General features: G+C 44.4%; 2 protein-coding genes across 2 annotated transcripts; both read right to left on the reverse strand.

Moving 5' to 3' along the window:
* Positions 1–25: 25 nt before the first annotated feature.
* On the reverse strand, positions 26–12803 carry LOC110978856 (putative E3 ubiquitin-protein ligase HECTD2). The gene is made up of 20 exons (XM_022234155.2): positions 12673–12803; positions 11913–12072; positions 11255–11371; positions 10911–11119; positions 10180–10243; positions 9232–9825; positions 8126–8369; positions 7839–7940; positions 7193–7366; positions 6877–7073; positions 6303–6446; positions 5380–5611; positions 4528–4605; positions 3946–4146; positions 3477–3594; positions 2772–3013; positions 2253–2330; positions 1680–1897; positions 1247–1343; positions 26–986 (listed from the first exon to the last, which is right to left on the reverse strand). The coding sequence occupies exons 2-20, from the start codon at positions 12026–12028 to the stop codon at positions 801–803; spliced, it is 3411 nt and encodes a 1136-aa protein (XP_022089847.2). The 5' UTR covers positions 12029–12072; positions 12673–12803; the 3' UTR covers positions 26–800.
* Positions 12804–13367: 564 nt separating this feature from the next.
* Positions 13368–15584, reverse strand: LOC110978874 (echinoidin-like). The gene is made up of 2 exons (XM_022234195.2): positions 14650–15584; positions 13368–14115 (listed from the first exon to the last, which is right to left on the reverse strand). Exons 1-2 carry the CDS (start codon positions 14961–14963, stop codon positions 13869–13871), a joined length of 561 nt encoding a protein of 186 aa, XP_022089887.2. The 5' UTR covers positions 14964–15584; the 3' UTR covers positions 13368–13868.
* Positions 15585–15619: the final 35 nt, after the last annotated feature.

The raw sequence follows: 15619 nt of genomic DNA on the forward strand, positions 1-15619 counted from the left end.
CGGGAAAAAAGTTCATAAACCCCACTACAGTAGAAAATTCTTTTTTATTAGAACTTGTGAAATCAGTAAGTAAATCTTTGAATAAGTTAGCATGTAGGACAAGATTTTCTCATGAACAACCCTTCGAATTTAATCACACAAGCACAATGGCTTTTTGTGTGTCCAAGACACGGCGGAAGTGTGAAAAATGGTCCAAATCAAGGAAAGTCATCACATGATTGTCGTCTCTAACATCCAGGAATAGACTCGTATTGGCAACAAATGAAAGAATAACGTTAATGGATCCATTTTTGTGCCTCGCTCTATAAAAAACATTTGCTCATTGAAATTTCATATCTTGTCCAATGAATAAAAAGGTGAGAACTTTGCATTGGTGATCTATGGATTAAGTTACATGCCTGGTAAAATTACAACCAATACCATTCAAGTAGTGCGCCATCAGACCATGTGGTGACAAGTGCATGCATGCTTTATACACAAGGAAGCCATCTTGATCTTGCTCCCTGCATCTATCTCATCCAGTGTAATTTATCAAATAGGATGGTGCCAGACTATGTGGGATTGCATGGCTCTTTTTCATTTTATTGTAAATGTTGCTTTAAAAATTTAGATATACTGAATTGCGTTTTAAATTATTTATTCTTGTAAATGAAATTAATCTGCAATGGACTTTTTTCACTGCTTTCGGATATATTCTGGGGTTCCCGAAATAAAAACAGTTAACCTCGCTTTCAATTCAATATGGCTAACTTGTGAATAAAGTCAGTTGGATAACACACTGGTTTGGTGGTCATCTCCGCTCACGTCAGCCCAAACCCCTTGCTGTTCTCAATGGCTACAAGGAGTTTCTGACGGAGCGTTTCTCCCGAGCTGTAGTCGGGTAGAAGCAAGCGGTTGAAGCACGTCATGGCAGTGGGCAGGCGGTCGGAATCCGGTCCGTTCCGCTGGATGACGATTGGAAGGCTGGACAGACCCTTCAAGGGAACCTAGAGTTGCCAACAGGAGATTGTGAGCATAACATGGGAAATTATTTTCAATACAGTTCTCAAAATACTTGATTAGACAATGGCGGTTCAACTTTATTTCATGAAAATGATCACCATGCCACAAATCATTAATTTGTTTTCACAGTTAGAAAAAAAAATGACTTGAGCCCAAACCTTTAAAGAGATCAAAAACAGGATGTAATTTCAAAGTCTAAATCCCACGGGTTTAAGAAAGAAATCATTTTCTGATCAATAATTACCTTGTCACTTCCCGTGATGAAATGCAGGAGTTTTCTTTTCTGCTCTTTGCTGAGAGAGTGAACTACTGTCCAAAACGCCTTGATGGTTGGGTGTTGTCTGAAAAATTTCACAGAGTGACATTTCCCAAACAGGACTTGGAGAACATACATGTATATCCCAAGGCACCCTAACTTGCTTAACATTCAAACCAGGCTCTCGGATACTATCTTTGCACATTGTAACGGATGTAGTTCACGCACAAGCAGCACTTAGAATGCATACAATAATTGACTTCACTCTAAGAGAATATGTCCTTCCATATAACTTTCTCAGCAACAGTACGGTACAATGAACTAAAAGCATTGCAACACCATCATAACCATCATAATAAAATAAATCCTTTTAAACTTCACAGATGTGACCATTACCAATAAAAAATCCTCCATATCCTACCTTGAGTAGCCATCCTCGTATGTAGCGGAGGCTTCGAGAGCCATAAAGTCTAGTTCTGGACTCCCACAGACAAGCATCTCTGTCTCAGCGGCTTGGAACAGGCGCAGCGCCGAGCCGCCGCAGACTGTGTGGAAACCACGGGCGAAGGCCTCAAATTGTGGAGCTACACTGTCAACCAGGACATGCTGGACGTAGAGCTTCACGTACTCCTTGCGATTCTGGAAAGACGGAAAACAAAGACTATTGTGCTTAGTTTCATGAAATCTTGCAAACCCTGGCAGGGTAGAAAATAAAATTCTGTGAAGAGTGATGGAAATTTGTGTTACTTCTTGTTTTTTAGGTAATTTTGAAATCTTTATCAAAGAAAAATGTGGAGAAGTACCATTCTCTGAAAATTTCAAGCACATCCAAGAATGAACACTCTGGCCCAATCTAATTGGCTTAGCCTGGAAGCACTAATGATTCTGCATCGCTAATTCAGCCAATCAGCTGTTCGCACTGTTGGATTAACCATCTATCAACATTTTCTGGCTAGAGACATTAACTTGCGTTGAAAGCTCCAAGTTGACCTACCTCATTGGTGACGGGAATCTGGGAACCCTCTGGTAGTAAATCCACTGTGACCACCTCCCCCATTAAGGTGTAAGAAATCTGGTCCAAAATAACGACGCAGAGAGAAATCTTAAGATGAACATCAAACACTGCCAACTGGCAATCCACAAATGCTGCAAGAATCTATCCCTTGACAGTGGAAGCTCTCACTAAAAGAATGCAGAGACCTGGCGAGTCAGGTTGGTGCAGTGGCACTTTCCTTGCCTTTCACTTCCATGACCTGAGTTCAAATCCCCGCTAGGCTGACACAGGGATTGGGTTATCACTCCCCACCTGATTCCATCCCTTTTTGCTCCGCATATCTACTTGAAAGTTTTCGGTCCACCTATACCACTGAACGTTTCTCCATTGTTCCTCTTCTTTGGTTTCCTCAGAGCTTTTGAGCTGGTGTCATGCGTACTTTTGAGAAATCCTTGTTTCATATACCAAAAAGGAAAGTGAATCACCAGGCCTATTTCCTCATCACAGGCTACTGCGTACCTGAAAGGTTTGACAGAAGACATTCTCCACGTCTTCCTCCTCTTGGTAGGACAACAGCTCCTGTAAGCCCCGCCCCACTGAGGGCTGGATCTCCATTAGGTCCTGGAGGTCCATCACCTCGCTGTGGAGCTTCTTGTAGATGGCCGTAGGGAAGTGGACGTCCAGGATGATACCATTATAGATGGCAAGGCCCAGGAGGGATCCAACTAGTTCAAACTCATCCCCGGATTCCAAGGAGCCACCTGAGGAAAGAGTTGATGCCACCACTCTCTTTACTTTCATTTGTACAAGCCCCCCCCCCAATGAACTGTCCAAAGTCAATGTAACTCATCAAGCCAACATTTATCTCTAGTTTCAAAGGAATGAAATGCTTGAGTATATATATTCTACCCTGGGTGGGATGCCAGTCCATCACAGGTTGCTCCCGGTTAATGACAGTACCAAATACACTCCTGGGTGGAGAGGCGCAAGTAAGGGTAAATTGGCTTGCCCAAGAACACAACTTATGGCCAGCAGCTAGATTCAAACCCCCTGACCCTCTAATTACGAGTCACGGATCCTAACCACTAATCGTGAGGGCCAATCCACCTGTTGCATTGCCTGGGTCTCACATCGGGACAAACACCTCCTTGATCACAGTGTTTCCTGAGCAAGTTGCAACAGGGCTTATGCTGGATGGATTCCACACCACCCATTTCCACTCACCGTTAATCCAGAGCGTTCTGGACTCTTCCAGGACCGTGAACATGGCGTACTTTGGGTCAAAGACGGCCTCTGTGATTAGCTGGAAGAACTCTTTCTGCAGACCTCCCATATCCAAACCCTGAATCCAAAGTACCAATCAATAACCTGACACCTGTCTCTTAAAACATTTCTTTCAGTAAAAGATATACCAACATTTCTGCATATTGAATTGCCTGTCATCTTAAATGAATCAACTAAACAACATTTTTCAAAAGTCTGGGGTATGATGGAGGGACCGAGATCCAGTTTGCTCAGCTGTCATCGGCAAAATGCAAATAACTTGACTATACAAGCCACAAGTCAGCAGCTTCGTCCATTTCCCATAGGCTCATGTTTTACTTCAAACCGCAGCCACTAATTTGGACTTGGACACTGTTGGGTAAAATACCGCCCTCTACAGGACACGTGCAGAGCCAATGATCTAACGTACCTGCTCCCCGCCGCCCACATACTTGATCTTGAGCGGCTTCTTGAGGTCACGCCGCTTCAGCCTCATCTGGGCCAGGGTGTCCCGGACCAGGGAGTCCCTGCGCACCTCCAAGACCAGGAACGGGCACATGGCAGCCTTGATGGAATCTTTCAGGGCATCCTTGTTGGACTTGTGGAGGTATTTCTGGGCCTGGTAGACCCTCTGTTGGAGACCAAAAACCGATGAGGTTAGAACATCAGATGCTTGGATGTAACAAACACAATGTGTGGTGCTCCATCTAGTGATTTTCTATGATACTTCCAATTGTCAACTCAGAAACTCTAGTACACCCCAAGTTAGGAAAATTAAAATTAGTCCCTACTGCCTCATCATTTGAGCGGATTATGTTCCTGTATTCTCAAAAATGCTTCAGTTTGTACTTTGTAGACAACTAATGATAAATTCTTTGCTCTTCAACTTTCAAGAAGAATCAATCTCTATAAGAAATTCTGACCAGAATCTATTTTCCTTAATCTTCAAAAATCTTCCTAACTCCTAAGAAGGATCTGTGTTATTGTTTGTGACTTCCGAGGAGTGACTTACGGCTTGATGCAAGATGGCTGCCTGGTACTCCTGTCTCATCTGCGTCACGGCATCCAGGTGCAGGATGTGCACCTTGGACTAAAACGGAAGAAAATTTCACTCAGAAATGGCCTAAGGAATGTCTATTCAAACGATTTCCACTACAAGTCATCTTACAAATCGTCTGCCACCCCCCCAACCATGCAGAGACTTGGGTCTGATAAGATAAAATAGACTCCAAGTAATAGGTGGGAAGGCTTGCGGTAGCACCATGCGAAGGAATACATCTCTTATTAGTATGTGAGTATGTGATGCAGTGGGGTGTGACGAGGATGCTAGTGGTGCATCCAGTCACCTTATGTAAACAGCTCTATATCCAGCATCTCGTCAGTCTGCTGACAACGGACTGAGCACGCAGTCTGAAACGTTGAGTGTACTCCCAGTTCTTTTCAGAACCACACATACTCATAAGCGAGATATATTCCTTCACATGGTGCTACGGCAAGCCATTCCACCTGTTGCTGTCTTTCACCATGAATAGCCTGAAATTCCATCAAACTCCAAGAAACTAGTCAAAGCTGAATTAAGCATTTATGGCTGTGGCCTCTGCCTGAGATGTGCATGGAAAATCCACAGCCAAGGCAAAAATAAACTGGCTTCTAACACAACAGTGTGCCAATCATTACTTTACTGTACCCACTAGTTATTGGTTAATACATCTTCAGAGCAGGAGCTGAGGATTTTTGTGGATATTCCTAGAAATTAAAAGTGAAAATGATCATGACGGATACAAAGACATTTTGGGATAGGGTGGGCTCAAACTCTGGACTCCAAAATGACCCCAATGTAACAATGTACAAGAGGTAACCTTACAGCAGGGTCCAACAGGAAGGGAAAGTCTAGGAGAGACTCTATCTCTTGCCGGTCGCCGCCAGAATGCGTCCTGCTGTAGGCTCCCCGCTCATCACTCAGACTACTGCTACCGCTGGCGCTGCTGAAGCCGCTGTCACTGGTGGTGCTGTGACTGATGCCTCCTGCAGCTGTCTTGTCCTTCTGTTGAGAGCGCAGTTTCCATTTCTGGAATTCTCCCATGTAGTCCATGTTCCTAGTTGGAGGCCAAGAGGAAGTTTGAATCGAGTAATCTCTCTGACACAATCATCTCATCTTTAGGTTTCTTCCATGACCCTCAGGATCACCAGAGCCAAGGCAGCTCCACCGCCTCATTCAAGACTGTAACGCTTAACTGCAAAGTGCAAATGATTAAGATGGAACTGTGTGTTTCCATCAGTAACCCTACAAACCATCAACTGACATTCCTCCACCTTTCACGAGTTGTGTAGAAGCGGCAGTGATGAATGCATCCAGATATTTGGTCGTGTGAAATGCTCTCAAACAGTACTTCTATCCCATTGCAAGATTCAAATGGAAATGTTGGATGATACTGAAATTAGAAAAGTTTCTTAGATGATGCCAAGTTGTTACTTCCAACTTTTCAGCATCTTAAAGACAAAACTGCAAGATGTCTGTCAGGGGCCGAACGGCTCTCACAGTCTGACAGAGACAGCCCCTTGTCAAGGGCAAACGGCTCTCACAGTCTGACAGAGACAGCCCCTTGTCAGGGGCAAATGGCTCTCACAGTCTGACAGAGACAGCCCCCGTCAGGGGCCGAATGCCTCTCATAGTCTGACAGAGACAGCCCCTGTCAGGGGCCAAACGGCTTTCACAGTCTGACAGAGACAGCCCCTGTTAGGGGCCAAACGGCTCTCACAGTCTGACAGAGACAGCCCCCAACACACCTTGACAGCTGTTCACTGTAGTAATCCTTCATCACAGCAAGCTGTCCCGCGCTGTGGCCTGTTTTCCCTTCCGTCTCTGCCAGTGTGCTGGCTTCATGCAGTAGAGATAGCACCTTGGCTATACAGATGATGTTCTCATGGACACTGAACAAACACGCAAAGAACTGTTAGTTTTTCAGAGCTAGAATAACAGTTACACTAAAATGCAGAACCATTTCTGAGACAGAGCTAAAGCTAATTCCGGGATATTTTTACAAGACTTTCTTCAATTCTTAATCCTCGTCAGTTGTGAACCATACAAGTTTCTAATGCTTCTCACATTCCTTGTGCTAAGAACTAGGAGTTTTGGTATTTCTAAATGTCCAACTTCAGAAGCTCAAGGAATGGTTGGGGTTTGAACTGTCAGTGGTCCTTGTGGACACAGGTTGCCGGATCTTGCTTATGTGTCCTTTGTTGCTAACCAGCTAATATGGGGATGATGAGGCGTTTGGCACGAGCTTCTTGGCAAGAACTGTGATACCCCTTAGGAGATCTTGTACCTTCAAAGAAGATCAGTGGACAAGGAGGTAGTTACCGGTGGTTTGGTCGCAAGACTGAGCCGAGGTAGTTCTTGATCAGCTGGAGCAGACGTTGGAAGTGCTTCCTGTCATAAGTGGACAGCGCCCTCACTAGGGCCTGGTGTGTGCTGGCGGATAATCGGATGATGACATGGCAGAATATGCGCAGGAGTTCGGGAGTCTCTAGCAAAGGATTCTCCAGCAAAATGAGAATCTAAATGGGCAAAAGATTTCAGCAAATGGTAATTCAGAAGAATGTTCCACAAAAAGAATATTCTGTCTCAACAGGACATAAATCTCATCCCAGGGCATAAAAGTCATTCCGCGTCTTACCTGGTTTATCTCATCTGGCTGTATAACCGTCGTGTCCAGCGATGTCAGCAGGATCTCCAGTGCATTTGTCATTGTGGACAGGAATGCGTCCAGTGGCGTCAGGGTCCAGAGCAAGGCATAGGCTTGCCGGACCGCCATCAGGTCAATTGGGCTATCAGGGTCCCCATCGTCCACCTGGGACAAAATAATTCAGAAGACAAAATACAGCTTTTCCTCAGGGCTGTGATGCCACAAAATTCCTTTAGGTGAAGCAGGAGAAATTTCTCTGAAACACAACATCACAAGTACAATTTCTGTACATTCCCCCGTCCAAAAAAATAATCTGTACATGGTGATTTGAACATCCCTTCAAAACTGACAACCTTCATCTTACAAAATCCACTACAAGGTTTTGGTGGATTCAGGACTGCTAGCAAAGCCAACATTAAGGCATGTCCAAATCTTGGGTCTGGGGCTAGGTCTTTGCCAGTTGCAAATGCTTTGTCACATGTTGACAGCAGACACAGCCCGGAAGCCCATTTTGGACACGGCCATACTTTCACATAGGGCGTGGTGTCGCAATATTGATTAGGTTAAAAAAAAATGACAATTGGGATACGACAGATTTTTGGATGTGAATGGGGGTCCTAGAAGACTCTGAACTGACCCTGAAGCTTGCGTTGAGTGCCTCTGGTGAGGTAAACACAGTCCTGATGGTGTTGATCAGAAATGACGGATCGGCGGAGCTCTTGTACGTCTCAATGGCTCCCTGTAACGAAACCAGTCACAATATTAGCAAAGCAAAGAACGGCGTTTACTTTAAAAAGTGAAGTATGTATCTCGTGTCCCTTAATTTTATTCTGTCCCAAACTTCCTATGCTCTACCTAAGATTTATCTATGGTTCAGTTTCCATTTGGTATCATATTTTCGAATGGAAAACCTGACAATCCTACCTCAAGCATGGGCAATGTCAAGTGAGTTAATGAGAACTCTCCCACTCCGTCCCAAGACATCTCCAGCGACAGAGACCGCTCAAAATGTCTCAGATCCTCCGTCTCGTCTAGGGCTTCTTGGGAGGAGAGGAGGCGCGCCGGCGAGCTGTTCATGGAAGGGTAGGAGTCTGGTGGACCGCTGCCGAAACTCACGGCCGAGGACATGCTCAGGTTGCCATAGCTACCGGCGGGGGTATTCCCTGACCTGGTAACAGGTTGGACGAGAAACAGTAATTGTCTGCATCATACCTACTATTAATTATTCATCCACATCTTGATCTACAGATTGTGACCAATCATGGGGTAGCTACAGAGTCACCTGACAGCTAATAACCAATCAACAGTCATGTCCTGTGGGATTTGTTTAGAGAAGGCCATGATGAATGGACAATACTCCCTCACTTGCTCTAATCTAAAGAAACATCCTGCTTCAATTACAAGATGCCATATTCCTGATGTAAATGTTTCCAAATGAGGAATTTCACTTTGATGGGCTAACTAAAGAACCTTGGAGTGACAGATTGATTGCAACCCAAATGCACCATTAGCTGGTTTTCATCAATGTCTAGGACCATCGCACAGACAGCCAAAATCTCTTGAGCTGTCTGTCGGCAGATCCTAGGATACCATTGAGGTATCTTACTGTCGTGGCTGACCAAAACCCATTTAGCTGGCACGTCTGAGCCAGTGGGCACAAATCAACAACCACTGATACCAGGGCCACAGAGGGGAGAAGGGAGGGGGAATCTATTAGGGAACAGCTTATGGTCTGAGGCTTTGTTTCAACGTTACGGCTGTGGCTGTATACAGCACGTTACTATGTGAAAGGCACTGGCAAGTGGCTACAGCCTCTTCCATTGAAGTGAGTGGTACTGGTAGCCCCAGCCACTGGATTTGGACATGGCTTAAAAGGAAACTAGGGAATTTCCCACACATATGAAAAATGACCTTGAGATGCTCTTCCATAATATGCATATTCATGATCACTTTTGAGAATAATTCAGCACTATCCAAAACAATGACCTTCGAAGACATTGACTTTAAAATGAGAGAAATTAGATATGTACCTGGTGTGAAAGACTAACGCGTTCTCATCAGGGCCAAATTCGTTGGACAACAAGTGAGTCGCATCCGATTCACCCGAAGCCCCCAAAATCAGATCGGGGGCACTACCTGACTGGCCTAAACTTAGGCCATCTCTAACGGCAGCTGCCGGCAATCCTTGGCTTTCGACCAACAAGTTTGCCGAAGTGCTGCTAGTCAAGTTGTGGAGGGCCACGTCATCAGATCTCCCCTTCTGTCCGTTATCTCTCGCTTCACTCTGCCTTGTCTCTGATTTGGCTTTGCCCTTTTTGCCTGTGACTTTAGATCTCAAAGGACTAGTTCCTTTCTTTCCGGTGGGTGGCTTGGCGTTTATTGAACCCCCGCTTGCACTCGGCATGGGAAGTCTTGAGCTCTGATCCGTCGGGTGGCCGTTTGCAACAGACGAGGACAACTTCCGTTTGGGTTCTGCCTTGGGGAGCTGGGCGGTGAAGAGAGACTTGAAGGGAGTCGTAGAGAAGAGAGTGTGGAGAAATGGCTTGGCTTCCCCGCTTGGGGGCTGGAACACTTCCTGAGGCAAGGGGCGGTCTGCATAGCTGTCAACTTTACACAAATAATGTCTGGAAAAGAAATGACATTTCGTGATAGTACTATCACAATAACCACAAAGATGGAATTCAGTGAGAATCAATAAACAGTATTCAAAAGGTTATCTCAATCTAAAATAGATGCTGACGGCAAACAAATCCAAAGAATGCAGCCATTAACAGCAGCCTTGCTGTTCATTTTTCCGGAAAAACTTCACAGCCCAATTTCATGGACAACTGCACAGAGGACATTAGGCAAATGTAAAAGAAGAATGACGATTTCATTGGTCACTGGCTCTTGCTGAGCAATCTTGTCAGTACTCAGTGGCTCAGAGACTGGACCTTGGAAAATAAACAAAATGATAAATAGATGAAGAGACATGTTACCTTTGACTTGAGGCAAGTCTGATGCTGATGATAGCAGCGACGTCACAGTACACTCTCATGCCGTCTAAAATAAGCAACAACCAATGCACAAGGAATGTTAATACAAGAAAATGAGACACCAGAAATGCTTGTGAAACATAAGAACCGCTATCAGCTCCGAGTAGAAGAGCACCCCCAAGCGGCAAAAGAAAGACAGATTGTAGTAAGTTTTCCAAGCGGGTTCTTGCACGCGTTCTGCGTGTACGCAAAGACCATACATTAAGGAATAAATTTGTCACGAGTACTCAGCGTGCTCCGCGTCAAATGCACCGTTGATCTCCATTATTAATGCGTGCCTATGCAGTGAATACCAATAAAACAGGTCCTCTTTTGTTCCAGTGGGAGCAGATACATGAGCGCTTTTTGCTTTTAAATTGTCTGATGTCATTTCCCCATAAGCCAAAGTTGCTAAGCATGTAAACAGCTTTTGAGTTTAATCTGTGCCGATGTCTAAGCAAGCAACCTGCTTTACACGTGACTCTCTCAAATGCAAACGAGCCCCGTGGCCTTCTTGTTTAGGGGGACAGCAAGAAATTATGCCTGCTTCGAGTCTTGACAATGCAAACGATGGTCAGTCTTTGATCGAGTTAAACATTAAAATCCTACAACTTGAACAGACACGGCAAAGGTGCTGGAGGCTTGCCTGCCTAGGGGAGGGGGTCAAGATGGAATTAGGTCAAGTGGAGTAGCACCTTCACAAGAACGGCAGAACCTGTTCAGGCAATCCTCGTTCCCACATCCCTCGGTCAGCTGGTAGTAGTAACGCTTCACTAGTTGGACAAAGAGGCGTTTGGCCGCTGAACCTGAGGAGTTAGGAGCATCGTAGCTGCGCTGGGGCAAGGCTTTCTTGATGGACAGATTGCTGTCCGAGAGAGCTGCAAGATTGCTGGCACTCAGGTTCCTAAGAAGAAACAAACTTGACACTGGTATTAACCGCTGATTAACTTGATTCAAGAAATACCAATTCAAAGAGAAACAGTTGACCAACTTGACAGGCTTGATATGATTGGAACCATGTCATTACTTATAGCGTTACCGTTTGACGTCAGCAATGCGAATGAGACTATTGGAGCGCGGTCTGTCAATTGGAAGCAAGCTTTCCACTGAGCTACAACTTTTGCTTGGCAGCTTCGGTTGGCTTGTGGACAGTTGTCTGTTGATAAATAATTAACAAGTTTTTCAGTCAAAAGCAAAGTAATAAACCACAAATAGAACCCCCAAAAATGACAAGTGCACCAAACATTGCTCCTTATCCGACACCCCCAGGGAAAATAGTTCTCAGATAACTGGTAAAATAAAATAATAAATGGATATTTAAAAAATCAAATACTGTAACGGAACAGTTAATGAAAATGTTGCCCTCTTTTGAGGTTATTGGGCAAAGTACATTTCAAGGGAGAATTTGACACCAACCAAGAGTGATATGTCAGCAAAGGTTGGCCGCCCGTATGAACAGCCGGCAATGTGAGAGAGCATTGGTTTTGGGTACTGATGGCCGATCTGCACGATCGGTCGATCTTTGCACGATTGATCTGATGACATGATTTGTTGATAATGCTGCCATTGGTGACAAAAGTTTCCTCATAAAAGGGAAGAAAAGTCTGAGATTTCATACAGAATCGACCAATCGTGCAGAGTGACTGGGCAATCATGCAGAATGGTCGATCGTGCCCAACATCGGCACATTTACATACCTGCCAAGTCTTAGTTCTACCAGCTCTTCTTTGCTGGGTGTGTAAGGTACAGACGCCCTCTTGCCCTGGTAGTCTGGAATGTCTGGCGACAGAACATGCCTCCTAGAATGGCTCATTTTAAGCTTTCAGTCTTGACAGGCCTCCAAAGTTAAGAGATTTGCTGGTTGCAATTAAAAAATCAATTCAGTTTATAATTAACAGCCCGATGTTTGAAAGATGCACGTGTACAAAATCCAACACACACTGACAAAGGGCGTGACTGTTTCCTTTTTTACAGAACAGCATAATTATTTTGAAAATTTCAATCTAACTGGAGACAGCAAAAAAACTTGTTAAGTGTATATGACGTCGGCCTAGGGCAATTTAAATTTATAAAAGCATTTTGTGATTCTATAACCACTGAAAAATATCAAATTATCTGGCTCAATATGTGTAACTAAACTAGGCAAACTACTTCAGAAACTGACTTCCCAAACACCATCCACGATTAGCTTGGAAGTTGGGTAGTGGTTGAAGAAATGAGGCTTTTAATATTAATGCGCGAATTAGCATTGTAAGCCTAGCCGGGGTTTTCCTGAAGTTTGGACATGTTATTGGACTTCGATCCAACTTGATTTTTAACCGTCATGACCGTGATGGAAAACAAAATAGACATGACTCATGACTGGCAACATGAACAATCACCACAGCTGTATATTTCACTTTAGACAATCAAAATGTTCCACTTAAGTCAGCCTGGCAAATTATGGCAATTTCTCACCTTAGAAACATCATCTCAGAGGACGACAAGAAAAAATCCCCTTTTCTTACGTACTTCAAGTTCTTCAACCGTGTCATGCGTGTCAATGTATCAACGACTGGTACTCTCATCCTGCAAATCAATGAAATAGCATGCAATGCAAGGTGAAAGCGCGCCACCACGAGGTGAACGCCTAAAAACGAGGCCTGGGAGTGCAATAACAGAGTTCGGAGCCCCATGGCAGGCAACCAACCGAAGTCCCTGAGGCCTCTCAAACGAAAAACAATGTGCTGTTCGGTCCTTCAGATTTCATTCGATTTTCAAATTGTAGTAGGTTAACCAATTCACTTTTTAATTATCCGCCAAAAACAAACTCACCCCTCAAAAAGTGAACGTTCCCAAGTCCTCTCAGGATCCATTTCTCATATGATATCCCTCGACTTTCTGAGCCGGGCTCTTCTGACAAATTTTCAATAACAGTTTGTTCTGTTTTGCCCCGGATGGGAGCCCTTGAATACAGAGACTTGATCCTGGGCTATACTTACACAATCCCACATTTGCTTGGCCCACGCAGACTCCTCTCTTCGAAAGAAACTGTAGGGGTACTTTTAAGCGTCTCCGCCCGGCGGAGAATTTTCAACAGGTAGGTATGTGGCTCAATGGGATGGGAGCAACTTACACTAGACCGTGGAGCCGCGCAACAAAACTTCACACAGTTTTTTCTTTCACATCACACACATACACCAAATCAGTTAATTTCAATATTTAGTTTCTTTTTCCTGAAGAAATGAATGGAACTGTCTAGAAATTACAGATGGGAGAATGAATAAAAAATATTTAATGTGTCAAAAATGCAAACGGTACTTAGATTTATAAATTAAAAGATGGTAAGTAATTATATAAGAGAATTGTTCAAATCCTTAAGATCAAAGATCATATTTGACAAAAAGTACGGTTTTGCTTGATTAATTCTGCAGTTGAGTATCTATGTAGACATTCTTAAAAATTATGGCCACGCCCCTCCTTTAAAGTCATACACACCCGGTTGATGACGATGACATTATGTGACAGGCATAATCAAGGGTATTCTAATTAGAGCTGAAAATGAGAATACCAACTCTCGCTGGAATATGGCATTTTGTTTAGAAGCTTCAATTCACCAGGTTTTTATCTTAGATTGCCTCAGTCAAACATTTGTCACAACCATGTCATAGTCGCTAATATTTTGTCAACTTAAGCTTGCAGATGAATGGCAGGCCGTTGTCATGGTTACAGTCGATGTCGTTCCACTCTCCTGGGACGCCTCGTCCGAGGATGTCCATCATGTGCACGCAGTCGTCCTTGGCGATGGTGTCGTTGGGCTCCGCGACGGCCCATTTCCTGTACTTGACAGCGCTCCCGTCGCTCCAGCGATAGTTACCCTCGACCTCAAGATCGTTCATGCCGATCCAGACTGAGTCAAATCTTGACCATAGGAACAAGCAATAAGACAACACAAGATGATTAAAGTGCATTTAGAATTGCTGACGGTTTTTTTTTCATTAATGAGAAAAATGCACTGCAGTGAGTTTAAAATTGGAGGGGCATGTCTCGTCAGTACTTGAAGTATAAACAAATATAAAGCTACCCTGATGGTTTCTTCTGTGATTTCTGAATTGGGACACTCTAATAAGAAAGCTTATAACTGTTGACGAGCGTGTCATGCACCATCCCCACTGTATTGCTCCCGGGCCTAAATTCCTGGGGTGTAAGAATGCCCACCTTTGGGGTGGGCTATTGCATCATCCCTCCACCTTTTCGTAGTGAGAGAAATATTAAGGCAGATTGTTCAGAATTTTCGGACTTTCCAACAACCAAAAATGTATTAAGTGGCACTGAAACTGGGAGAAAAACCAAAAAGCCACAAATACGCCATTCTGGTGTAGGATTCGGAAGGAATATTATACATCACAGAGCAAGGAACAGATCAAAGTACAAGTTGACAGAAAAGAGGATAACCTGTTGTAGTGGCTGATCATGTCAGACGGCACAATCTTAGAACTCCTCCAGAGCTCGTAAACGAAGGCATTCTCAGCGTAGCTGTGAATGGACGCAAGATGACCTTGAGTCCCCACAGGCGAGAAATAGCGCTGGCACCGGGCCTCGGCTTCGCGCCACGGGAGAGCGTCGCCGAAGAAACGGTAACAGGAGTCGCCAAATCCGGTAAAGAAGACTGGGCAGGTGGAGTCTGTGGTGGGTGGGGTGCCGTAGTAGGCTAGAGACGAGGTGACCAGAAACGCCTTCAGTAGGAGCGTTGGGACGATCTTATTCATGATGCCTGAAACAGTTGAACTTGACTGACACGATGGGTGGAAATAACGAACGTAAGCGAGACAACCTGTATCGTTTCGGTTAGTTCTTGCGTTTCACAGGTGTTCATCTCATCAGCTTATTTATTTTACACTGTTATCTGTTTTATATTGTAATCTAAAAATGTGCTCATATAATTGTCAATAACTTAGAGGGCATTGATGTGGTTAGGGTCACCACTCACATAATACGTCTACGACCTACCCACCCCCGGAAGATTATGAAGGGCCGTGGGTGGTATGGAACAGAATTTATTAGAATTTCAAGAGATGTCTGTTGACGTGACAAAGGCCATGAGTGGAGATCCCGGGGGTGGGGACTATATCCCCCTCCCACCAATATAATAATATCCCCCTTTTTAGTCACTGGTTATGCGCACCCTTAGCCTGCACCACTTCCCAGCGTCACGATCTCACCTAGGATGGAGGCCGTGCTCGGCTTTTAGAAATCATTCCTCGTGACAAGAAATATCCGCCCATAACAAGGGCATTATTCAAGTGAGGAAAACGACAAAATTTATTGGTTGGGAAGCTATCAAGAGCATCTGTCAGTACCGAAGGCTTGGTCAATGATGCGATAAGCTTATAGAATGGGAATTGAAAGCTTTGGCCTTAACAGC

This window comes from Acanthaster planci, linkage group LG15 (genome assembly GCF_054643075.1).
Source record: "Acanthaster planci isolate LZ-2023a linkage group LG15, COTS_SCS, whole genome shotgun sequence".
NCBI classification, from domain to species: Eukaryota; Metazoa; Echinodermata; class Asteroidea; order Valvatida; family Acanthasteridae; genus Acanthaster; species Acanthaster planci.

Excerpts from the sequence above, each read along its gene's own strand:
- LOC110978856 (XM_022234155.2), bottom strand. The coding sequence starts at position 12,028 with ATGAGCCATTCTAGGAGGCATGTTCTGTCGCCAGACATTCCAGACTAC. Across the intron at positions 11,120-11,254 it reads CGCATTGCTGACGTCAAACG|GAACCTGAGTGCCAGCAATC; the intron begins GTAACGCTATAA and ends GTTTCTTCTTAG. Across the intron at positions 9,826-10,179 it reads AGACTTGCCTCAAGTCAAAG|ACATTATTTGTGTAAAGTTG; the intron begins GTAACATGTCTC and ends TTTCTTTTCCAG.
- LOC110978874 (XM_022234195.2), bottom strand. The coding sequence starts at position 14,963 with ATGAATAAGATCGTCCCAACGCTCCTACTGAAGGCGTTTCTGGTCACC. Across the intron at positions 14,116-14,649 it reads ATGATCAGCCACTACAACAG|ATTTGACTCAGTCTGGATCG; the intron begins GTTATCCTCTTT and ends CCTATGGTCAAG.